Here is a 25,024-nt window from a genome sequence, read left to right on the forward strand (position 1 = left end):
GTTTCCTCTGGTTCGGCAGGTAACAGTGCCCGCACTGTGACAGGTGGCGGGCACAGCGGTGCATCCTTACAGGACGGGCAAGTCACGGTTTCCATCGTGGATGAGGAGTAGCGAATCCGTTCTCAGGGAGATCAAGACCGAGGGCGGTAGGCTCTCGACCAGGGGTGATATCTGTCTTCATAGTAGTCCTCATAATCCACCTGATAGGGACCCCGGAGAGGAGGCTCATATTGGTAGCGGTCTGCATAGAAGTAGATATCCGGGTGACCATCCAGTTCTGGCTCATATGCCCTGTAGTAGTGCTCCTGAGGCTGAAAACAGGACCGTGGACACCCATAGTCATAATCCCACCCCACATCCAATCGGTACCGGGACTGTGGCTGCCTAGCCCCTCGATCCTGAGGGTAGAGGCATTCAAATTCTGAGTCCAATGCCGAGGAGACCAAGTGCATCTGGTCCTCGTCCGAATCTGTGGCGTTTCGCACTGACAGGGAGCAGTCCTCCTCCTTGCAGGCAGAATTGTTGTGCCCAAAATCCAGTGGTTCCTGCTCGGAGTCCAAGTCTCCCTCCATTGGGACCGGAGTCAGAGGACGCTGAGTGGCCCTATCGGGATGGGCTTCCAAAACTGAAGCCTGCCGTGCTTTCTTCTTTTTGGGTTTAAGAGAGGGGCCCTGATCCACCAGTCACTTTTTACGGTCTGCCGGCTTAACCAAGTCTGGCTCCTTGCGCTTCTTTTTCTTAAGAGTCGCTGACTGTTGCAGCACCACCTGCAACATGGTGGCTGTTGGAAGTTAAGGACTATGCACTGTCTCTTGTCTCAAAGACAGTGGAGGACAGACTAGTGAGTCAAAGGGCTAGAGGATCAAGACATTGGTCATCCCTTCTCTACTGCTCTGACACTATCCCTTTGGAATGTAGATTGCGAATCTCAGGGTCATTTCCTCCCCCCCCCTTCTCTTCCTGTTCCTACTTCCTTGCAACATGCAAGCTCCTCTCCCCTGCACCATGTGTGCAGAGATGCAGAATCCATCTGCATCCAGCTAGATAGATAGATTAGAGATCCTAACTCCTCACTTTCCTATCTAGAATGGAGTTCTTTAATAAATGCCATATACATTGATTTGAAACTATTAACTGGCTCCAAGTTGATTTACTCTCAGCATGCACGCATGCCTAACTAAATCTGCTGTGTTGTGCCTCTGTGCACTCTGCTATAATGAAAAAGGGTTTCTCTACCAGAGATAAATCCCAACAGTGGCAACCTCAGAAGGAGCCGTAGGTTCTAGTGTCGGCTTCAGGAGCGTGCTCTGCCCTGATTGTACCGCCGGAGCGGGAGTGAAGACGCACTAGTCAAGGGAGCCACGGGAGGAGCCTGTTCAGTGGCGGGAGTCTGCATCACCTCTGCCAAGAGGGCCTTAGAAGAATGGAGGGTCTGCTCCCAGAGCCACGCCCGAAGCCTGGACGCCCTGTTCTTACGGGCTTGCTTGGTAAACTGGAGACATGGGCGGCAAGCGTCCGCCATGTGGGGTTCGCACAAGCAAAACAAACACCAACTGTGTGTGTTCACAGATGGTAGTTTTGCGGGACAGCGGGAACACCGTTTGAAGGTCACTGTCAAGACCCTACACCCGGGAGCCCCGGAAGGAACAGGGGTGTGAACCCCTCTTTTTCTGTTGTCTTTTTTTGGGGGGGGGGACTGGTGGAAAAGAAAAACGCTAACCGTAGGAAGAAGAAACTCTGATAAGAAAGAAGGAGTATGAAGAAAAAGTAACCAAAATGATAGGCAACATAACTTCTATCTTTTTTTTTTCTTTTTTGTGGGGGGAATCTCTGAGCAACTGGAAAGGTGTTTTCTCATCCGCGGACGAAGAAAGACTGAGGGGAAGGGATGGTACGCAGGCGTAGAGGGGATGGGGGGGCGGGGTTCCCACCTAAATTCAAGAAGCTTGGGACGTTCTGGACTGGTCTTCTGCGCACGTGCAAAGCCCATAGGTGTATGGCACAGACAACCATGCAGAAGAATTTCCTTATCCTCCATAATAATCCCTTTCACGCCATCATCTAAGTAGGGATGTGTATGAACACATCCCTACCAATGTTCTCTCTAATTTTTTTCATCTGTGTGCAGGTGGGAATGAGTTTTGTTCTGGGAAGCAGTATCAAGGCAGTGTGTGTGCACATGTGTTCAGAGTGGGACCTTCCTGATTCAACCTGAGTGAAATCTAAAATTAACTGAGCGGACATTAAAAAACGTGAGCGCGCTTACATGCGCGCACCTTAGAAGGAACACTGATCCTTACTTAGATTAGAACAGCAGTTCTAATCATTGCTGTTCTAAGCAATTGCTGTTCAAAGCACGTGATTAGAAAAGCAATTCGCAGCACATTGCCGGCGCACAATAATAGCTGGGGGGAATGCTGCCAGAACAGGAAGTGGGAACAAGCAGGTATGGACCTGCTCGCCTCCCTTTTAAAGGTGTGGGGGATGTGCTGCAAATCATTGTTCTAGTCGTGATTTGTGCACATTCCTACATCTAACGGTCCAATCACCTGACAGGTTTTCTGCTTCTGCTTATTTTGTTATTCCCCTTGACACTCTCAAACTCTCTTTTTGCATCCCTTATTGTCTCCTTGCATTTCTTTTACAAGAGTTTATGCTCCTTTCTGTTCTTTTCATTTGGGCAGGACTGCCATTTTCTGAAAGAAGTCTTCTTCCCTTTTATAGCTTCCCTGACTCTACTGCTTAGCCATGCTGACGTCCTCCTGAACTTGGTGGTACCTTTCCTGCTCCTTGGTAGGGGTGTGCATGGAGCCGCAGAACTTTGGTCCGGCACTGGGGTGGGGGGGTTCCTTTAAGAGCGGGGGGAGGGTCTACTTACCCCTCTCGCCGCTTTCCCCCTCCGGCGCCCTTAGTTCTGTTAATAATTGGGGCGGCAGGATACCTCCCTGACACCCCTTCTCCCGTTTGGCGTCCAGTGCTGGCAAATTGAAAATCCAAGAAGGCTTCAATAAGCCTTTTGCGTGCGCTTCACATCTCTGCGACGTGCGTGCGCGCGCACACGTCACAGAGACGTGCGTGCGCGCTTCACGGTATCCTGCCATCCCAATTATTAGCAGAACTATAGGCGCCAGAGGGGGAAAGCGGCAGGAGGGGTAAGTAAACCCTCTCCCCATCTTAAAGGAACCCCTCACTCCGAATCGCCCAAATCGCCCATGTCCGGACCGGTCCAGAGGCCTGTAGAATGGCTTCCGGAACAGTCTGGGCTCATCACTACTCCTTGGTATGTATTCCAACTGAGCTTCTATTATTGTGGTCTTACATAAGTTCCATGCTTTCTAGAGTGATTTGATTCTCCTGACTTTCCGTTTCAGCTTCGTTTTTACCAGTCCCCTCATTTTGTGAAGTTTCCTCTTCTGAAGTAAAACACATCTGTTATTCTGTCTGTCTTTTTAATGGTTATAGCTTTTAGGTGTTTTCATGGTTTTAACTGATTTTAATGTTTTATTGTATCTTAATTTTTGTAAACTGCCTTAGAATGAGTTCTATGAAAGGCGGTACAGAAATTGAATAAAAATAAATTTGACTCCCTTTATCTGACTATGGCAGTTACCATGCTTAATATGGGGGAAGGGGTAGAGGAGCAGATGCAACTGCTTTAGCAGGGGGGGAAAGGGGGAGCACAAGTTCTTCCCCTGTAACTCAAGTGCTACACAATAATTGTCCATTATTTAATAGAAATGAAACTAATAGTGATGAATCATATTTCATATGTATGCTACATAAGGAAGAGAATCCAAGCAAGGAATGGGTGAATCTTTTCTTGGTTAAAAACCATAAGACAGTAATAAGTTCTGCGGTCAGCAAGTTTCTCACAAAATGGCCTTTCATCCATTTGATCAGGCAAAATTACTTTTCTCCTAGCTAGCATTGGAAGATTTATCACCTATAGGCTCAGGGCAGAATATATTACAAAAGAAATCTAACTCAGAAGCCATGAACTAATTGGTCAGGTGTTGTTATATCTGTTTCAGTTCTTCAACACCGAGACTTACCTTTCTGGGCTCGTAACAACTGTATAATGACCCCATTCCATCTGTTCCACTGAAAAACAAGCTCATGGAAAACTATATTTACTCTGTGTGTTGCTTGGCTTTGTTTAAAAAAAATTACAGATGGTTCATGTGAGCCTGGCAAATCATTTCCCTGGTAAAATGTACAAGATGTCATGTGTCACTTGAAAGAAATTGATCAGTTTGGGCTACCCAATGACATTTTAGTAACGTTATTTCCTGTAAAGAATTCTAATATGTTTGTGATGTTTTTTGCTGTCTAATTTTTTAAATCCCCTTTTTGTGAACCACCTTGCATCATGTGTGAAAATACAGAAACAGGGGATATAAATAATGGTTTTAAGTTTATAGGTTACAAGTTTTCACATACATAAGTCGCAGAAAGGATATTAATGGAATGCCCAAGTAGTTGAAGTTAAAGATTAGGTGTTCTCATTCAAAGCCCTGGCCTGCAGAGTTCCCAACCACAATGCACAGCTCCCTACCAATTCTAAGATCTAGGGAATTATTTGAAAAAGTGGGATGAGGGATACACAGAGCAACAGGTTCTCCGGTTACTTGACTGTCTCTTTGGGCTGTAATCATGCAGTATACTGTGTGGATCTCATTCCAGTTTCACACTTCATTTGTGGCATACAACTCTGAGTGAGGAACATACTAACTTTTTAGTTCATAATTTGCTTAAGAATATGGAGACCTTCCAGTGTAATCTTCAACCAATTCTAGTTAATCTGTGAATGTTTCATAAAATTGACAATAGGATAATGTACCTTTCTACTTATATCTTATCAGCCTGAATTTCAGTCCCGTTCAAATGTACATTGGCTTCCACAGAAATTAAATAGCCATGGCTCACTTCAGTTATGTAGTGTTATAAGAATCCTGTTCCAACAGGGGTATAGCTATAACTGAGCAGATGAACCTGGGCCTTCCAGTTCCTGAGGGCCCCCAGTTCCACCCCTCCCTATTTTCTTCATTATCTCTCACACTCTGAGGGGCCACCAGGGAGAGGGGCAAACACAGGCCTCTTCTCTCCCCTAGCTATGTCCCTGTGTTCCAACAACATGCAGCCTGTGACCTGAAGAGTTAAAATGGGCTTTGAGCAAGATTTTTTTAAAAAAATCTCAGTTCTCTTTTCCCAGTCAAGATGAATCACAGAAAAGAATAGTCTTCACTGTCACTTCTGAAGACAATCTTATTTATCACTAAGGGTGCGTATGCCCAGTCTTTATCATGAATCAATGCTGCAGAGATAGGTCATTGCAGTTTCCAATTTTTCAGGTGGGGAATCAAATGACAGTGAGTTGCAATGAGTCCATGGCGGAGATAAACCAACAGTCCAATCCTGCGCAAAATTAATCAAACTTCAAGGAGATACACTTAATTCTTACATAAGCTCGGGCTGCAAGAAGATATCTTGTCAAAACAGAAATAACTGACCAAAATAGCTGAATAAAAAGATCCACTGCTTCAATAAACCATGAATTAAGACCATAGCAAAATCTTCTTCAGAACTTGCTGAAACTTTGGTCATAAAGTTACCATAAAACATTAGGAAAAATAATCATGTTTGGACCTTTGTACTTCTTTACCATCACACAAGCTTCAGACAATCAAAGTGTGCCTCTCCAATAAAAATTTAGTCTTTAAGACAAACTTTCATTACCTTCTTCAAAGGCAACAGCACAATGCCGAGTCCGAATATACTAAATCGAGAAAGCGAGAATCTTGGAGGTTTTTTAAGGGTCTAAAAGAGCATTCTCACTTAAATGGTAAAATAGCAGAACAGTCAGCCCTCCTTCCAAATTAATTTTAAAAACTCAAAATTGTTTAAAAGGTTAAACATGGTGTGGGGGAGAGGTATGCCACTCAATACAAGTGATGTCACAGCAATGGTTCAATAGGAGCCTAGGATACTGCACAGCCACATTCCACATCACTGAAAATACTGCATTAAGAGAATCTTAGAGGCTAGTGTGTCAGCGGCAGTCTCTCCTTAAGCACAGGCAGGCCTTAGTTATCCATGCTCTCTGGTAATCTTGTGTGTTATATAATTTGTTAAGTGTGCCTTTGAAACTGCAACAATTCCAACAATTTGGAAACTGCAAATTTCAGTGGAGTCTGGGACCAGTCTGTCGCCAGTGCTTAAACAGATCTCGCCAGTGCGGTGTCCCAGCCAATTTCCAGGGACCATTCAAAGTTCTGGTGCTTACCTTTAAAGCCCTACATGGCTGGGACCCAAGTACCTGACAGATTGCCTATTCCCACATGAGCCTACCCATTTAAATCATCTTGGAAGGCCTTCCTCCTACTCTCCCCACTGCCCAAACTGAGGTGGTTGGTGACCGAGGGCCTTCTTGATTACAGTGCCCCACCAAATGCTTTCCCCGGGGAGGTTTGTCTGAGGTTTTTAATATCAAAAGGATATTAAACCTAAATCTGAGGTTTAATATCCTTTTGTCATCAGGTAAAGTTCTTTTTTAAGGCCCCCATTATTTTAAATGGTGACAGAAATCAGCCTACATCCAGACTAGCAGCATGCCAGTGATGCGATAGTGTAATATCATTACACTAATAAAAGGATATTTCACAAAGATATGCAAAGAAAGAAAAAACAGGTTACTCACCTGTAACTATTGATCTGGCAGAGATCCATTGACATCCATAAGAATGCGGTTCTGCGCCTGTGCGGGACCCTTGCGGTAGAATGCCCTTCAGCAGTTAAAAATGGCAAGCAGCAGCAACTCCTGAACGGAGCCTTAAGGCTCCGTTCGGGAGCCAGACCATGCCACCGCTTCTGACATCAGGCGTCGGGGCGTGGCTATCCCCTGCATCTGACGTCAGACGCAGGGGGCGGGGCTATCGGGGCCCCCACCGCAGCCGCACACGGGCCGCCGGCGGGCTAGCTACGCCCCTGCAACCAGGCTATCTAGGCCTGACTAGGCAAACTAGGCCCAAAAATCTCAACCATATCACATCACCTACAAGACACCAGATGTGAATCCACCTGAAGCAATTAAGGCCCACTCTACTATAAGACCCTGATCAGAATAGCTGCCAAAGGCTCCAAGGAGTGAGCTTGCAATGCCTTGAGGACAGTATGTAGTTCCCAAGAGGGTAACGTATGCACTGTTGGAGGTGACATCAGCGAGGCACCTCAAAGAACCTACGCTGGTGAGGATGTGACTGAGACATTTTGTCTTTTTCTGCTGAGAGCAACTCCACCAACGACGACACCTGCCGTTTCAGGGTATTCGGACATAGTCCCTTCTCGAACCCTTCTTATAAGAAGAGCAGGAGATGACATAACTTAGCTGAGCCCTTCGGAACGGAGCTGCGTGACATCCAGTGAAGGAGTGCTCACCATGTATATTGATAAATTCTCTCTGTCGATGGACTTCGCGATGCCAGCATAGTGCTGAGAACTCCCTCCGAGTAGCCATGTTGGCTCAGGACTCGCCGCTCAGTTTCCAAACGGTGAGCCGAAACCAGCATGGATCCGGGTATATAACTGGACCCTGATGGAGCAGATCTGGGGCCTGAGGCAACTCGCAAAGTGGCTCCACCGCCAGAAAGAGGAGCTCTGGAAACCAGGGTCTCCTGGGCCAGAATGGTGCCATTAAGAGTACTCTTGCTCGAAGAAGACGCGCCCATTGCAGGACTGTGGCCAACAGAAGTGTCGGAGGATACACATAAAGGAGACTGTCTAGCCATGGACTGGATAGGGCATCCACTGCCATCGCCTCCCTGCATGGAAATCTAGTCATAAACATGGACATGGTGTGCCATCAGGGAAGGAAGGTTGCTCTCTGCCCAGGACAGCAGAAGGACAGCCTCCTGGAGAAGTGACCTGGACTGGTCTGCCACTGCTTGTTTACATACGCCTTTGCCGTCGTATTGTCGGTCTTTACTAATACGTCGGTGCCTCAGATGATTTCCTGGAATGCTAGTAGCGCTAAGCGAATTGCGTGGAGTTCCCTCCAATTTATGTTCTGAGAATGCTCCTCCTTGTTCCATAGCCCCTGCGCCAACTGGTTGAGGCCCCAGCCCCTGTTGCTGGGGCCTCAGCCCCTGTCGCTTGCGTCTGTTGTTATGATGAACCTCTGTGGGTCCAAGAAGGTCTTTCTCCAATTCAGGTTGTTGGAGTCAATCCACCAGGGGAGAACGATGCAGGTCTGGTGGCAACTTCAGAAGCAGTCTACACTTCCTTGCGATTGCCTTCTGGTGGGGTAGGAGAAACCATTGGAGGTCATGCTAGGACCAGGTGAACCTCTGTCTGGATAGTCTGCAACCTGTCCGGTGGAAGCAAGAGGCAGTCCACTAAAGTAACTATGATTACCCCCAAATGGCACAGCCTGTGGCATGGCGTCAATTGACTCTTTTCTCTATTTATGATGAAACCATGGTTCTCGAGTGTTGCGATAGTAAGGGTCAAGTCCCATTCTGCCTCTAGGAGAGATCTCGCTTGCAGCAACAAATTGTCTATATATGCAAACAGACGAATCCCTTTCTGATGGAGTTGCACCACCAGCAGTGCCAAAAACTTTGTGAAGATGCGAGGGGCTGCTGTATTGAAAATGCCTCCCAGCATATTTAAACCGAAGGTACTGCCTGCTTTCCGGGTGTATAGGAAGATGCAGGTAGGCCTCCCTTAAATCTATGGACACCAGCACATCTAGATGAAAGAGTGCCTCTGAAACTACTCTTAGAGTTTCCATCTGGAAATTAGTTCTGCGGACCCATCTGTTCAAAAATTTTAAGTCTAAAACAGCTCTCCTTAAGCTGTCCCTTTTTGGGACGGTAAACAGGATAGAGGTGTTTTGTTTGTTTGTTTGTTTGTTTGTTTAACTCCCTCTCCCTCCTGTGTCAGAAGCACTGGCTCCACTGCCCCGATGTCCAGGAGGTGTTGGATTGCCTGGACCATCGGCGAACGCTTTGAGAATGCTTTTGACCTTGGAGTGGGGATAAAGCGACAGGGGGGAGAGGAGTGAAACTCTATCCTGTAGCCGTGATGGATCAGCTGCAGAACCCAGTTGTCTGAGGTTGAATCTTCTCAGGCTGGGGCGAGGTGAGACAAACGGCCTCCAAGCCTGACATGCTTCAAGTCATTGTTGTGGCTTTTGCTGCTTTGAATGAGCAGCTTGCTGTTTGTAGGTACCAAACTCTCTAAAGGGTGCTCTCTGACAAGTCCAAGATCCCCTCTGGAATGTTGTATCTCTGTCCCAGCCCGGAAGAGCCGGAAGCTATGAAAGGGCCAATTGTATTGGAAGGGCCTTTTGAAAGACTGTTTATCAGTCTTTTTATTGGTTGAAGGCATCGTCTTTCACTTATCAGACGACTCTACAAGAATGTCTTGTATGCCAGAGTCACCAAAAGGCTTCTTGCTGTCATAAGGGACGGTGGCGAGGTTAAGCCTAGAGGTAGAATCATCTGCCAACAACTGACGAAGCCGCCACTTGCACTGAGAATCTAATCGTATCAAGAGTAGCATCGGCCATGAAGGCCTGCACTTTCTGGATCTTTAATAGTTGCTGTCTCATCTTAACTGGGTCCCCTGGAGGATCACTCAGAAGATTGACCACCCATAATAAGGAGGCGCGGGCTGCCATGGATGCTGCCGCTGTTGCAAGGATCACCAGGGGCATGTTCTCATGACACGATTAAATGACAGCTCGGCCTTCTTGTCAGCTATGTCTTTTAGAGAAACCTCACCCTCTCGAGATACCGGGGAATCCGCATTTGGTGTCCTCAACATATCTGTAGTGGTTTGCTGAAAAGAATAAAATTTGTTAGCCATGGACATAGCCTTGCAGTTGGAAGCTGGTGTCAACCTTTCCTGTTTGACTACATCCAGAAACAACTCTGGCACGGGCATCAGCATGTCCTTGGGGCGTGCTCTAGGAAAGACCAAGTCCCCTTTTGCGGAAGAGTCAGAACTCTGCCTAGCCTCTGATTTCAGTCGAATTGTATTAATAATTCTGGACATCAGTGGGCTGAACTCCTCTGCCACAAAGAGGCGCTGTGACACCGAGGCATCATCAGTGTCCTCCCCTCCAGACCATTCCCCGTCATCCTTGTCTAACAGAGTCTCAGGGTCCGGATCAAAACCTCCCCCTGCATTAATTGGGTCTTCAGGGTCAGAAGGCAGATTAGGCCTCTCTGAGTTTGCAATGACATTTTTCCGAGGTGCAAGTAAACCCCTAGGGCCCCCAGAGTCTGATCGGAAGCATCAGAGGTATGGTCCCATGCCACCTTGCCAGCCACCTTGCCAGGCTCACTATGCTTACACTTGCTTTTGGCCTTCTTGGGAGAAGGACTGACAGACTCGCTAGATGAGGAGCTCACACTGCGTGACCTATGCCTTCTCCCCTTTTTGGATCTCTTACTCCTCTTAGGGGGCCTAACCTGGTAGATGGTGTCAATGATTGCATTGCGAAACCATGCTTGCCACTCAGGTGGCACAGACTTAGGTAAAACAGCAGGGTTAGAACTGGACTCTTTAGGCCCAGTCTCTGCAGCAGACTCCCCCTGCTGGCCAAACACCATAGTCACAGTCTTAGTCTTTTCCCGCCCTTTTAGAGACTGTCTCACTTTTACATTACCGGCTCCTTTAGGTAAAATGGAGGGATTCTTCGCAACCATCGCCATCTTAGGAACAGAAGACGACTGTGATGACCTCGCTGCCCTGCCGGTCAGGTTGCTACCCAGCTCACCAATCCACCTAATCTCTTCCGAGGTTGGTGGGGCGTTGGCAATAGGGAGCCTCTGAAAGCGCTCTTCACAGCCACTTAAAGCTGCCTGAAGCAGCATGGCGTGCCAGGCCGCAGTAGTGCGAGTCTTGTGGCCTGAGGGCAGGAGACTCGATGCGGCCCCTTCGATGATCGGGATGGGTGGCTCGAGAGCGGCCATCACCGACGCAGGAAAATTAAGCCCTTCCGGGGGGACGACAACTCCGTAGCCAATAGATGAGAGATGGCCAATCAGGGACTGTCAACTCACTGCTGGCGAATTTTTCAGGCAGTTTTCGGGAGATTAGAAAAGCGGCCTTGCTATGCAGAGATTGCAGCAGCCTGTGCCAATGGGGCCTACAAATGGCCTTGAAGCCTCCCAAGCCGAAAACACTCGATCTCTTCCCCTTGTTGGAGAAATTGTTCAGTACCTCTCTGCCTGGCTCCAAGCAATGGAGAGGAAAGAGGAGATGAGGGGGAGAAAAAGTGGGGGAAGATAAAAGGACGAAAGATGGGTGTTTTTCTTTTCTTTTTAGGTAATAGCAAGTAATAAGGATCAGGGACAGAAAAAAGGATTTGAGAACAGAATACTGTAGTTAGGAAGTCCATTAGAGAAGTAATATCAGCAGAAAATAGAGCTAGAAAAACGCTGCCTTGGAGCTTGCTGAGGACAGAAAGAACTGGGGTGGGGTTATCCCCCTCAGGCCAAATAAGTTAAGTAAGAATTGGCTCGACAAGAAGGAACGGAGTGACCTTTGCTCAGTCTCCAATAGGATTGCCAATTGTCCCGCACTGCGTGGGATGTCCCGATTTTCTGCGTGGAAATGCTCAACCTGGTTGGGACTCAATTTCTCCCACTTTTTGACCTTTGGGGGGGGGGATTTTTTTTGTACACTGTTTGAAGTGTACAAAATAACCAAAATAACTGTCTGTTGTTTTTTTTAAAAAAAAGATGAATTCACGAATATCAAGGAAGCTTTCTGAAGAACTTTCCGACAAGGAGTGAAAGACTGAGGTCCGAACACAACAGTGGTCAGAAAAGAACTGAGGAACATGGTGACCAGCCCACCTTTAAATAGCATTCTGTAGCCATGGAGGCAGGGCTCGATCATCATGATGAGCTGCGGCATTCTACCACGAGGGTCCCCCGCAGGCACAGAACCCCATTCTTCTGGATCTCGATGGATCTCAGTCTAGATCTTCTGTTCCAGACTAGTTCTTGTGCTAGCAGAAAAGATCGGAACATTGCAAAACATGTTGTACAACACATTGAACAATCTTGTACATGTGGTGGTTGTGCAACATCACATCACGAAGCACCACAAACTGCCTAGAGCTGCATATCTTCTCCCATTATGCTAGCACATTAATAGTCTGGGTGTCAGGCAATTATTTTTAATTGCTGCTGTTTTTATTCTGCTGTTTATTATTGCTTTTATTTTGTAAACCGCCCTGATAGTTTTTATATTGAAGGGAGGAATATAAATTGATGACATAATCCCTGTCCTGCTAAGGGGACAAAAAAAGCACTTTCAGTGGTGGCTCTCATATTTAGCAGGAGAAGAGCAATGGTCCCCGTTTGTCCCAATGCAGTGTCACTCCTAGTGGCGGTTTGCTGATGTCTCCCTGGTGTCTCTCTTTTTATAGACTGTGAGCCCCTTTGGGACATCTTTCATTTCTTTGCTATGTAAACCACTTTGGGAATGTTTTTGTTAAATGCAGTATATAGTCTAAATTAATTATATAATAACTAGCGGGGCCAGGCACAGAACATCTGCTCCTCCGGCTGGCCCACACACCACCACTTCCCCCCCCCCAGCACGTCTGGCTTTCCCCACTTCTTGCCCTACCCCATGCTTTCTGGTCGATCGGCCCCCCCATAGCTTCCTCTCCCGCCCGCTGGCTTCTTGCCCAGTTTGAGAGTCACCCTGTGCCTCCCTTGTCCCAGATACTCACCACCAGCCAGCCTCTTGTCCCCGGCCAGCTCCTTGTATGCCTCCTCACAGGCTATGCATCACCCACCCCCAATTACGGCAATTACAGCTGCTGCCAATGTCTCTCCCCCTCCTCCTGCTCAGACCCCCTCCCTTCGGAAGGCATGCTGCTGATGTTATCCTCTCGCACTTCCCCTTCGGCTCTTTCAGGGCTCTGCCCCTCCTCGCCTGGAGCTGAGTCCCTGCCCGTTGGCTGTCTTTCCTCTGCTTCTCCCTGACTGCCACCTGTCCCTGTCTCCTTGGGCCCCCTGACCACTCCATCCTCAGGCATAAGGACAGCCAGGCTCGCCACACACACATTCAATTTAACTTTGAAGTTTTGCTACCATAGCTACCTCAAAAGACGTACTTAATCTCCAAGCATATTTTTCCATAAATTGTATAATAATTGGAACAAAAAATATGTGAAAACCAAGTTACTCTCCATGCAATGCAATTCTAAGCTTCTTTACTCAATGGCAAGAATCATTGACTTGAATGAAACTCTCCCTAGCATATGAGCTATGGACTGCAGTCTTAATTAAATTTCTTACAATACTGAAGTTAGAGTTTTTATGCTGCTTAGCTAGATAGATGCCAGTGCAAACGTAACCACAAAAGTAATTATTGTTTTTTCTTTTTCTTTCCAGGAGTAATTCAAGCTCATCGTTTCATCTCACCTTCAATGGGCAAATTCAGCACACTGTTGTCTTCCACAGTTTGTAACATTTCTGCAAGATCAACCCACAGATAAATCACTATCATGGTACTGGAATCAATACTGAGTTTTAAAAGCATTTAAGAGGGCTGAGGTCTTCCAGCATTATCACATTTCCCCTTTTAGTAAACCTGTACTATGTGGTGTGAATATATATTTCTGGTCAGAAGACTGGACGACTGTTCAAGTGGCCAAAAAGCAAGTGCTCTACTACAGAGCTAACTTCTTAAAACTGCCCTCCATGGACCCCTCCTACCTAGGTGGTCCCCAAGAAAGTTGTTCTGTGACCACCACATGAAGGCTATGGACACAGAGTAGTCTCAGGGATGAGCAGTGTGCTCTTCTGAAGGTCCTGGACCCTTGGCAGCTACCAAATGATATCTCCCTCGATGCCGGTCCTATTCCCCCCATCCAATTAACCTAGTGTTAAAGTACATACAATATAATATATTATAGGATACCAAAACAACAACAGATTGAAGCTATTCCCATGATCGCCCACAAGCAGGCTAAAGGAGTCCAGCCCTCTTTTGGGTGATCGTGTGCTGCAATGGGAGCTGTGCGGCTCCTGGCAGCTAACCTCATTAAATCCCCCTCCCCTTAAACAGAGTGATCGCCTCGTTAACCTTGGGGGTCTCTCCAGGATGCATCCTGAAGCTTCTGAGGGCCACGCGGCACCAAATCCCTGCAACCCCCGCCGGCTCCATCATGGAGCTGGCAATCATGTTGGCAGCCAATCTGGCCGCCCAGGGCTGCCTTTTGATTGTTTGCGGAGAGAGCGGGCTAAGCCCGCTCTCCCCGCAGACCCGGAAGAAGCTCTTCTCACCTATCATGAGAAGAGCTTCATTGTATAGCAGCAGGTTAATTGTATATGGGGAGCTCTTGCATTATGTCTCAGTGAACATCCAACAGGTACTCATGACATTCAAGAACCATATTCCATACAGCAGATACAATAGCAACATAAGCACTATCTAGAAGAATAACATTTTTTCCCGAATGGAAAAGATTGCATTTGAATCCTCAAAAATGCAGTACAGGAGGGCCTCATTATTCACAGATTCGATATCTGCTGATTTGCGTATATGCAGTCAGGAAAAAGACATGCAACCTCACATATGCGGGGGACAGGGAACACATCGGCCTCATGTATCCGCAGGTTAGAGGTGGCCGGAAATTACTGCAGAGGTCATTTCCGGCTGCCATTTTGTTTCTTGGAGCCACAAAATGGCTCCCATTTTTTAAAAGGAACAAAAATGATGATTGGGGTTGATTTTGGGGCATTCCGGGGGCTCAGCGTGATGCAGGGAGAGCAGCAAAGCATGGTAAGGAGCTTCCCCTCACGTTTCACCCCCAAATTTGGCCGAACATCAGCATTTTTTACTCATTTTCCCGGCGACTGGGAACCTAACCCCCCATTCACTAAATGCCTTGATATTCATGGTTTCCGTATCTGTGGTACAACTGTGGAACGGAACCCCCACAAATATCAAGGTTCTCTGTATTCTCAAGCCGAAACAAATATTCAAAGGAAGACATGTGGACTATATGCCACTAAAGAGTAAAAAATGCCTTAGGGATGTGCACGAACTGGTTTGAGCACTTTTTGAGAATGGGGAATGGGAACTTTAAGAAAAAGGAGAGCAGGTCCTGCTCTCCGCGCATGTCCCAATATCCCCCGCACTGCGCCAGTATGCACATGGCATCTGTGCATGTGCAAGGACCAGTTTCATGGTCAGCATGGTGTTGCTGATCATGCACAAGGTGCATGCACATGTGAGGATACTAAGTGCATGCTGGTGCCACACAGGGGTTATTGAGATGCGTGCTGCCCCAGCAGGAAGCTGCAACTTCAAACAACTTCTAAAGAGGTATTGCTTATAATTTGAATTGCTGCCATCTTGATTCAAGATGAGGAAAAAATACCCAGTCAGGGTCCTCTAGGACCCCTTCCCGTATAAATTTGGTTCATAGCAAACTGTAAATACAAAAGTTATAAGGTACACAGCAGACATGGTGGCCTGCTAGACTGTCTTCCCTTCAAAAGGTAGATTACAGTACAAATAGATAATGAAGAAGTCTTTAGACAACCAAAAAGGACTAGAAGATATCCATACAGAATACATACTTTTAACCTCCTAGCTGAGAAAAATCATAAATATCTAAAATTCTCTTACCCCTACACCTGTGATATTAACTAAGTATATATTATTTTTCTCTTACCAAATAAAGTTGACATGAAATGGGCACATACTCTTTCATCTTGAGCAAGCAAAGGGATTATCAGTGCTGCATGGCAAGTCAAAACATCACAGAGGCGTGAGAGCACATACTGCTTGCGTACTAGCTAAAAAAAGGAAAATTGTTTTTTGAAATATAAGTCAAGTGTCAATCCTGATACAAACCTGTATTTTTAGTTTTAGGACACCCTTGGTTTCCTTTTGGAAAGGAAAACAAGTTATACATTTTAAAAATAAATAAAAAGTCTTGAATTGATCTATATATAGAGATATATAGAGATACAGATATATAAGTCCAAAATTATTAGGCTACTTCACTGACCTCTCAATAAAAACTCAAGTGGGTAAGCCCAGAACAGAAAGCATATATAGAGCACCATTTCCCCCCATTTGTTGTATTTCTTTTCCCCTACTAACTTCTCCCCATCCCCTAACATGGCCAGAGGAAGAGAGAACCCATATTTACCACAGGTAAATAACTTCACAACAATGAAGTCTTTCTTGCTATCTGTAGGATGCTTATACTATCTGTATAAGCATCTTGATATCTGTAGGATGCCTATTGTTTTTGAATGCTAATATCCTGATCTCCCCTTGTTTTTGTATCTGAATGGAGAAAGCTAGCAGAGCAAAGGCCCCTTTACCAGTCATCTCATTTGTGGCAACACCACCCAACAGTCACTAGGCACCATTAAACAGAGCTACAAATTCTGATTAATTTGCAGCACAACCCTCTGCATGTTTACTCAGAGATAAATTTTACTGTCTAATGGGGATTGCTCTCTGGTATGCATGTTTAGAGGATTGGAGCCTTAGATAGGTTCAGGAGCACCTAGGGGAACTCAGGAACTTTCTGAGAAAAAGGGGAGGGGGAAACAAGGGTTCAACAATTATTTTTTAAAAATTTGCTCAACCCAGTTACACTTAAGAGATATGATTAGATCCCTAATTTCCACTATAACAACTGCTTTCACACATCACACCAAAAAGCACTTCTGAAACTTGGGGGGGGCACAATGTGTGCCATGTGACCGTTCTTAGCATCACAAGTGAAAATATCCTTAAGCCAGCCCACTGGCACTTTCCCTTTTTCCTGAAACCCAGAAATCTACAGAACAGCAGTTGGCCTCCACGACTTCCATACTTGCTCAGTTTTTGGAAAGGTGTGGGCCAAAAGCTCAAGCTTGGTATGTGCACTGAAGTGAACAAGCCCTTAAGATCAGGGGTGGGGTTATTAATTGAAGAAAACACACACCCTGCGTAGTTCTTTATTGCCTTGTTCCTAAAAGTGGGGAGTGGGCTTGCTCAGCCCTGACTCAAAATTAAGTCCTGAGCATAGCTAGGGAAGAGGGGGCCCGTGTTCACCTCTCTCCCTGGAGGCCCCTTGGAGTGAGGGAGATAATGAAGAAAATAGGGAAGGGTAGAGCTGGAGGGCCCTCAGGAGATGGGGGGCCAGGTTCTTTGAACTCATCTGCTCAATTATAGCCAAAGTGTGGGCTTTGGGTCCAAAGTCTAGTAGTGATGTGCACAGACCGTGGAGGCGTGGTTCACAGAGGGGGATTGTACTTACCCCTCCTGCCGCTTTTCCCCCTTCAGCGCTCCAGTTTTGAGTAAAAATTTTGGGGTAGCAGCGGTCCTCCCTGTGAACTGCCGTGCATGTGCACGGCGCATGCGCTGGCAACGCACACCTACATGTCGCTGACATGCACATGCGTGGCAGTTACTTCCGGTGTGAGCAAACAACAAGGGGGCAGGGGCAGCAGGGAGGACCGCTGCCACCTTTTACTCAAAACTGGAGCGCCGGTGGGGGGAAAGTGGCGGGAGGGATAAGTACAACCCCCCACCCTTAAAGCGACCTACCCGGCGTCGGACCAGGCCACTTGCAAACTGGTTTGCAGGCCTGAAACATGGCCTGCGAACCAGTTCGTGCACATCACTAAAGTCTAGGGCCTCCACACCTCCTGGGTGCCCCCCCATTGTCGTTAGTCTGTCCTGGGTGGTGTGGTTTGTGCCCTTAAGGAAAGGGAAAGGTTGTGCCGTAGTCAGTATCAACTCCTGGCAACCACAGAGCCATGTGGTTTTCTTGGTAGAATACAGGAATGGTTTACCATTGCCTCCTCCCGCACACTATGAGATGATGCCTTTCAGCACCTCCCTATATCGCTGCTGCCCGATATAGTATTCTGAGAAACACAGCAGTGGGGATTCGAACCAACCTGTCTAAGCAGGTTGTTTCCCCGCTGCGCCATTAGGTGGCTGCCTGCCCTCAAAAACCTATGTGTTCAAAAATGATGCTTAACTTGAAGCAGGGGGGCCTCCAAAAGCCTTTAGGTCCAGGCTCCAAAATTACCTAGGTGCACCTCTGTTTATAGCTAGCAACACCCCTGCCTGCTGCCCCAGGATTTGCCTCATTAACCCCTCTCCCCCATGTTGACAAATAAACTGTGCGGATCAATGGCGAGTATGAATGAACCCAGCGGTTTTCCCATGCACTAATATCCCCCGCCCCACCCTCCTTTGACAGGAAAACAAGAGCAGGCAAGAAAAACAATGCACAGCATTCAGGCTACTTAATCATGACTACCATCGAAATAAATGAGACAAGTGAATCGGGATTAACAAATTTGTCATGATTAACTTAGCCTGGATGCTGCCAGGGGCGTAACTATAATAGGGTAAGGTGAGACAGTTGTCTGGGGGCCCACTGCCTTGGGGGGGGGGTGCAGAGGCAAGTCACATGACTGACTCCCCCAGCTGTGCAACCCCCCCGCCCCCGCTTCCTTCAGTTTGTATTCATCCTCCGAAATTCATGTGAGTGTTAAGACCTGGAGCTACCAGAACAGGATGTCTTTCTCTAGTACCATTAAATGACTTGCATCGCCTTTTAAAAATTAATTTAGGATTACTATGCTTTTGTTACCACTATTCAGCCTCATTTAAGATTTCTTTACTTCATGAGCTGAGCTTCAGTGAGGGGGGCCCATTTTAAAATCTTGTCTTTGAGCCCACTCCAACCTTGTTACGCCTCTGGATGCTGCCCAAGGTGCTTGTGTGAACGGGTGCTGGTCACCTCTGGGTGGACTAAGCGGGCTGCTGCAAGCGGCACCTCAGCGCGCGCGCCCACACACCCATACACACCGGGGCTCCGTCCTCTTTCACCGCCTCCATGGCGCAGGCTAAGCACAGCGGCGAAGGCAGCGACTCCAGAAGCCAGCGCGAATCATGCCGCCGATGGAACCGCTCAAAGACGAGAGGCTCCGCGGCCACCTCCTCCATTGTGTACACACTCCTCACCACCACAGGCTTGCCTGCCCTCGGTCAATCTCAATACTACCTTTGGGAGGAGAGCGGCACGAATTTGGCGGGAAAGCTTTTGCGCAGGCCCATTGCCTTGAACTAGAGGCACTCCAGCAACAGGTGTAGCAACTCAAACCCTAACCCGGCCGCTTTCCCAGCCGAATGCGCCGAAGCAGCAGCAGCATGATGCTTTGAGTATGCAGGATTCTGGAGGGATTAGGGTGTGTGTGTGTATATATGTGTAAGGGTTCGGTGGGACTTATTGCTATTACAGCAAAAGTTTTCGTGGGCTAGTTTTTGCTGTAATGAATGTGTTCGTCTTTAAAGTGCCTTGCCCGTCAGACTCGGCTAGTTTTGCTGCAACGAGCAAAAGGATCTTGCAATTTCTACAACCGGCCACAGCCAGAGGGCGCAATGACTTGCAACTGCTTCGCTATCGGAGAAAGGGAGCACTCTTTACCGCCAGTTTGTTGGTAGCCGTTTCCTTCCTGCCCCTGTGAGTTTCCCGCACGTTGTTTCCGGGAGTGGCGCGTCTTTCTCACGTTCTCCCTTTCCTTCCTTCCTCCGTGAAGCTTTCGAGCTGAGAGGACCGCTCCAGAATAAAGTCTCACCAAGCGATCTTTCCACTTCGTAGATATGGTGAGTAGAACTAAGTTCGGCTCCCCAACTTGTGTTATTGAACCACCCAAAGATAGAAAGGTCTCTGGGGCTCATTGAACCAGCATTCTGTCTGCAGAGCCATAACTGTCGATGAGAATGTCTTATTTATTATACCACTACTATAAGTGTAGCTGGAGATTCCCTAGGGATGCTTCTCGGGGCAGAAAATTACTCGGAGTTCCATAGTGCTAATGACCATAACCATGTGCTAAGCCAAGAGGTCCCGGCGTAGTTTATAAAGTGCCTACTTTTTTTTTAAAGCACATTTTTATACTTGTGGTGGCTGGAGAAATTGTAAGTAACCCCCACGGATGTATCCCTCCGTTTTCGTTCTGATTCTAAGCACATCTATAACCATGTTAAGGTTTTAGTAGTGCCCACGTGTTCCTGCTATAGACGCTTCTGTAGACTTCCGTTCTTTGTATCCGGCCCTTCCTTTAACGAGCAAAAAATGGAGTACGTTGGGAAGTAATCCTGTTTTGTTTTTACAAGAGTCCCATAAAGTAGGATAGGCTGAATGCGAATGAAACTTCCCAAGGTCAATTCAACTCAAATTTCATAGCTAACCCAGATATTTAAATTCGGGTGTGTTCTATACAAACAGCTGTCATTTATCATTGACTTGTCTGTCTTCTCATTGGTTTGAGAGAAATTGGAACAAGTTTATTCACTAAGGAGAAATCCCACATGTGAGTTATTTTCATGTGAGAAATGTCACCATTCCCCCAAAAAACCTTTGTACTGAAGAGGATGAGCATGTTATCATTCTGATGGAATGCACTTTGGAAGCTATTGTTCTTCAGCTTTTTGTGCAAATTTCTTGTAGGATGGAGATGAGGTTTAAATGATGCAGATATAATACTGTAGTCTTAAAGAGTTGAGAGAATGAGCACTTAAAAAGAAAATATTGTTCCCTATATCTTAACTCTTGGTTTCTCTTCTCAGACTGAGGCAGAAGTAAATCCCAAAGCTTATCCGCTAGCTGATGCTCAGCTCACCAAGACACTGCTGGATCTTGTACAGCAGTCCTGTAACTACAAACAGTTACGCAAAGGAGCCAATGAAGGTGAGATCTGGTTGTACCAAAATACTTCTCATTCTTGTGTGGTACGCAATATTGTGTTGTCTTGCTGCCTAGCTGTGTTGTATGATATACCCTAAAACAGCCCCTACTTACCCTGATTGCCATCCTGTTCTGGTGATAGAATAGCCTTTTGCTGTCAGTCCAAACACCCTGATCTCTCCCTTCAAATCTGCAGAAAGTAGAAGGTAAGGCAAACACAGCAAATAAACTATTCTTTCTCTGAGAAATAGGGAACGGTCTCAGGACCACTGTAATATCAGTCATAGTATGAGTGAGGATTAAACATTTGGTTTCTTGATATGCTGAGAGAGTGGTAGAAATTGAAATCATCTTGTATTGGCTTCCTTGTTTACTGGAACGTTACCATTTGTATATTGTTTGTTCTATCAACTTGTAAAATGTGACTAAGCTGTAATTAACTCAGACTGAATTTCAATATTAACAGTAAAACCGCCCTGAGCCATTTTGGGAATATAAATTTATTTATTTAAATAAATATTGGCCTGCAGTATTTAAGAGCACAGATATTGCAGGAGAAATGACTGTGGTCCACATTGTTTGACGTGTGTGCCAAAAAAAATTCTACAGCTGGGAGTCTTATTTATAATCAATCCTGATTCCATGCTTGTCCCACCTCCAATTGCTCTTATACTCTGAATAAAAGTATTGAATACTTTTATAATTGGGTAGGCAGGTCTTATTTAACATATTGGACTTGTTTTTCACCCTGCTTAACATGGGTTAGGATCCAAAGAGCCATATGACTAGTTCCACCCAACCAACTTTGGACTTTCAAAGTATTTGTAATGAGGCAAGGAGGTTTGTAATTCAGCCACTCCACTGAGCGCATGCAAGCCTTTGATGCACTTCAAGTAGTTATTTGGATCCTGCCTGTATTTTGTTGGGAACAGGAACTGATAGGGATGTTCACAAAACAGATTTTGCATTTTTGTTTCGAGCTCGAAACAAAACACAGATGGCTGAAACATTTTGTCGAAACAGAGATTGAACCGGTTGTTTCGATGGAACAAACCTCAAAACGTTTTGAGTGTTTTGGCCACAGGGAACAATGAGGAAACTTGAAAGACTCAGTTGTTCCCCATGAGTAGATCCTAGAAACAGCAAAGTGGGTAGTGGGTTAGGGCATGGTGGATAGGCTACCTACCACCCAACCCACAAAAGAAATGGGCAAGCAAGTGATTTTTAAAAAAAACAAATCTTTAACCTTTCCCCATCTGCTCTTTGGACCGTGCGCGAGCTACTTCTGCCTACTTCCAGTCCAAAAGGTGGCAGGGAAGTATGCTGCCCCTGCTGGACCAGTTTTCCAGGGAGCACTGGCAGAGGGAAGTGAAGGGAGGGGAAAGTGCACCCTCCCCCACCCTTAGTTATCCTACCCCCACCGTCGATCCAGCCCCCGCCAGTTCCATACACATCCCTAATGCATTCTGCAACCCTGCCTTGAAAAATACTGAAGCATACAGTAAAAGGGAATCTGTCCTTCGCAACAGAGAACCAGTTGACATAGTATACCTGGACTTCCAAAAAGCTTTTGACAAAGTTCCTCATAAAAGACTCCTGAGAAAACTTAGCAGTCATGGGATATGGGGACAAGTACATATGTAGATTGCTAACTGGTTGAAAGAGAGGGTAGGTATAAATGGAGAGTTTTCACAATGGAGGGAAGTAAGAAGTGGGGTCCCCTAGGGATCTGTACTGGGACTGGTGCTTCTTAATTTATTCATAAATGATCTAGAAGTAGGGGTAAGCAGCGAGGTGGCCAAATTTTCAGATGATACCAAACTCTTTTGGGTAATGAAATCCAAAACAGATTGTGAGCAGCTCCAAAAAGATCTCTCCAAACTAGGGGATTGGGCGACAAAATTGCAAATGCGCTTCAATGTTGGCAAGTGTAAAGTGATGCACATTGGGACAAACAACCTCAACTATACACTGATGGAATCTGAGCTGTTGGTGACTAATCAAGAGAGAGATCTTGGGGTTGTGGGGTGGACAGCTCGTTGAAAGTGTCGACTGAATGTGCAGCAGCTGTGAAAAAGGCCAATTCCATGCTAGGAATCATTAGGAAGGGGACTGAAAATAAAACGGCTAATATTATAATGCCCTTATACAAAACTATGGTGCAGCCACACCTGGAGTACTGTGTACAATTCTGGTCACCACATCTAAAAAAGGACATTGTCGAACTGGAAAAGGTACAGAAGAGGGCAACCAAGATGTTCAGGGGCCTAGAGCACCTTTCTTATGAGGCAAGGCTACATCAGGGGCTATTTAGTTTAGAAAAAAGGCAACTGCAGGGAGACATGACAGAGGTCTATAAAATCATGCATGGAGTGGAGAAAGTGGATAGAGAGAAATTCTTCTCCCTCTCACATACTAGAACCAGGAGTCATCCCATGAATTGATTGCTGGGAAATTTAAGACCAGCAAACAGAAGTACTTTTTCACACAACGCGTGATCCACTTGTGGAATTCTCTGCCACAAGATGTGGTGACAGCCAACAACCTTAATGGCTTTAAGAGGGGCTTGGATAACTTCATGATGTATCAACAGCTATTAGCTGGAGGGCCACTTCCAGCCTCAAAGGCAGGATGCCTCTGAGTATCTGTTGCAGGGGAATAACATTAGGAGAAAGGGCATGCCCTCAACTCCTGCCTGTAGGCTTCCAGTGGCATCTCGTGGGCCACTGTGTGAAACAGGATGCTGGACTAGATGGGCCTTGGGCCCGATCCAGCAGGGCTGTTCTTATGTAGAACACACATTTCAAAAACAGTCCAAAAAAGAATCATTGACCCAGAATCCACTATCAGCCATAGTGCCTGCGCTGCAGTAACATCACTGGCACAAGTTGCCCTCACACACACACAATTAAAACTCCTTATTTCCTAGTATTGCAGCAGCTGCCGCACCAACACCAAGCATAGCCATAAGCTCAACTTGAGTAACTTCCTCCTTTGGGCTCTCCCCTCCCTCCCCCAGCCAGTGGGGACACAGGACAACACTTGGTTGTATATCAAGCCAACCAAGAAGCAAGGAGATCACAAGCCAATTGGAAGGCAGTGCCAGAAAACCAATCAGCAAAGGGAAAACAGGCCTCCAAAATGGCGCTTGAAATGAGGTGGTTTTGTTCCAAGCTCGAAACAGGCCCTTTATTTAAAGGGCATTTTGTTTCTAGCTTGATACTAACAGACCATTTCGAGTCTTAACTGTTTCAATGTTGAAATGTTTTGTGTATCCCTACGGTAGTAACTAAGACACCACCAATATTAGTTTCTTAGTAACCATCCAAGAAGAGCTGGGTATATGAAGCCTTTTTCACTAGATTTTCTAACTTGTGATTGTCTGAGGAAATTGAGCTGTAGTAACTATACTGACTTTTCTTTTTCCACAGCTACTAAAACTTTGAACAGAGGAATTTCTGAATTCATTGTGATGGCTGCAGATTCTGAGCCCCTGGAGATCATTCTTCACCTTCCTCTTCTGTGCGAAGACAAGAATGTGCCCTACGTGTTTGTGCGCTCTAAGCAGGCCCTGGGTCGGGCCTGCGGTGTTTCACGGCCTGTCATTGCCTGCTCCATTACTATCAAAGAAGGCTCACAGCTTAAGCCTCAGATTCAGTCTGTCCAACAAGCCATTGAGAGACTGTTAGTCTAAATCTGACCACCCATCCTAAAATTCAAGAAGCAAGTTAAATGTTTGATTTCTATCAATTTTTCTGTTCAGATCTTGTCATTTGTACAGCATTTGCTTTTGCCAAGTTTGAGTTGTCTACCAGGTTTGTCTCTTCCTTCTCCTTACCTCAGTCATGCTTACTGTGTAGGCCCTTAACAGGCATGTTTTGGTCATTGCTTTTAACAGATTAAAATTCTTCTTTCTACTGTGAGACAGCTCTCTCCTGTGTGGCTTAGTTAACCTTCCCTTCTTGCCAATGAACACACCATATTTACAGGAGTTCTTGCTGAGAATTTTGCCTCAAGTGAATGCAGAGGGTGGCATCCGGACTAGTGTTCTCTTGGAGAAAAACTTTTTGCAAATGAAAGGAGCTTCAGCTTAGAGTAATACTTTGTAGAAAATGTGGATGCTGCCCAAAGCATATGTCAGTCTGGCCAATAGGATGTTGGCCCACCAAAAGTTTATCATTCCTTACCTTTTATGTTGACATGAATGGACAATGTCACCAAAAAGAATGAAACAGGACTAAAATCCTAGTCCTGGTAACTTGATATAAAAACACT

The 25,024-nt window shown here is 46.2% G+C and overlaps 2 protein-coding genes across 10 annotated transcripts in view; one reads left to right on the forward strand and one right to left on the reverse strand.

The window, feature by feature from the left end:
* The window catches only part of MEI1 (meiotic double-stranded break formation protein 1), an 88,129-nt gene extending 68,855 nt beyond the window's left edge, over positions 1-19,274 (reverse strand). For 8 of the 9 annotated variants that reach the window (XR_008308243.1, XM_053254230.1, XM_053254227.1 and 5 more), the window contains exons 1-3: positions 18,868-19,274; positions 15,713-15,836; positions 13,452-13,502 (exon numbers count right to left, since the gene is read on the reverse strand). Coding sequence is in view for 8 of the 9 variants with exons in the window: in XM_053254230.1 (XP_053110205.1) it covers positions 13,452-13,502; positions 15,713-15,836; positions 18,868-19,005 (313 nt within the window). In the remaining variant the exon portion in view is untranslated. Of the gene's footprint in view, positions 1-13,451; positions 13,503-15,712; positions 15,837-18,680; positions 18,794-18,867 lie in introns of those variants that run through there. The other variant, XM_053254232.1, reaches the window with a different exon arrangement.
* Positions 19,275-19,340: 66 nt separating this feature from the next.
* On the forward strand, positions 19,341-24,672 carry SNU13 (small nuclear ribonucleoprotein 13). The gene is made up of 4 exons (XM_053254255.1): positions 19,341-19,499; positions 19,599-19,665; positions 20,632-20,752; positions 24,181-24,672. The coding sequence occupies exons 2-4, from the start codon at positions 19,663-19,665 to the stop codon at positions 24,441-24,443; spliced, it is 387 nt and encodes a 128-aa protein (XP_053110230.1). The 5' UTR covers positions 19,341-19,499; positions 19,599-19,662; the 3' UTR covers positions 24,444-24,672.
* The last annotated feature ends 352 nt before the right edge of the window (positions 24,673-25,024 follow it).

Source organism: Hemicordylus capensis, chromosome 5 (assembly GCF_027244095.1).
Source record: "Hemicordylus capensis ecotype Gifberg chromosome 5, rHemCap1.1.pri, whole genome shotgun sequence".
NCBI classification, from domain to species: Eukaryota; Metazoa; Chordata; class Lepidosauria; order Squamata; family Cordylidae; genus Hemicordylus; species Hemicordylus capensis.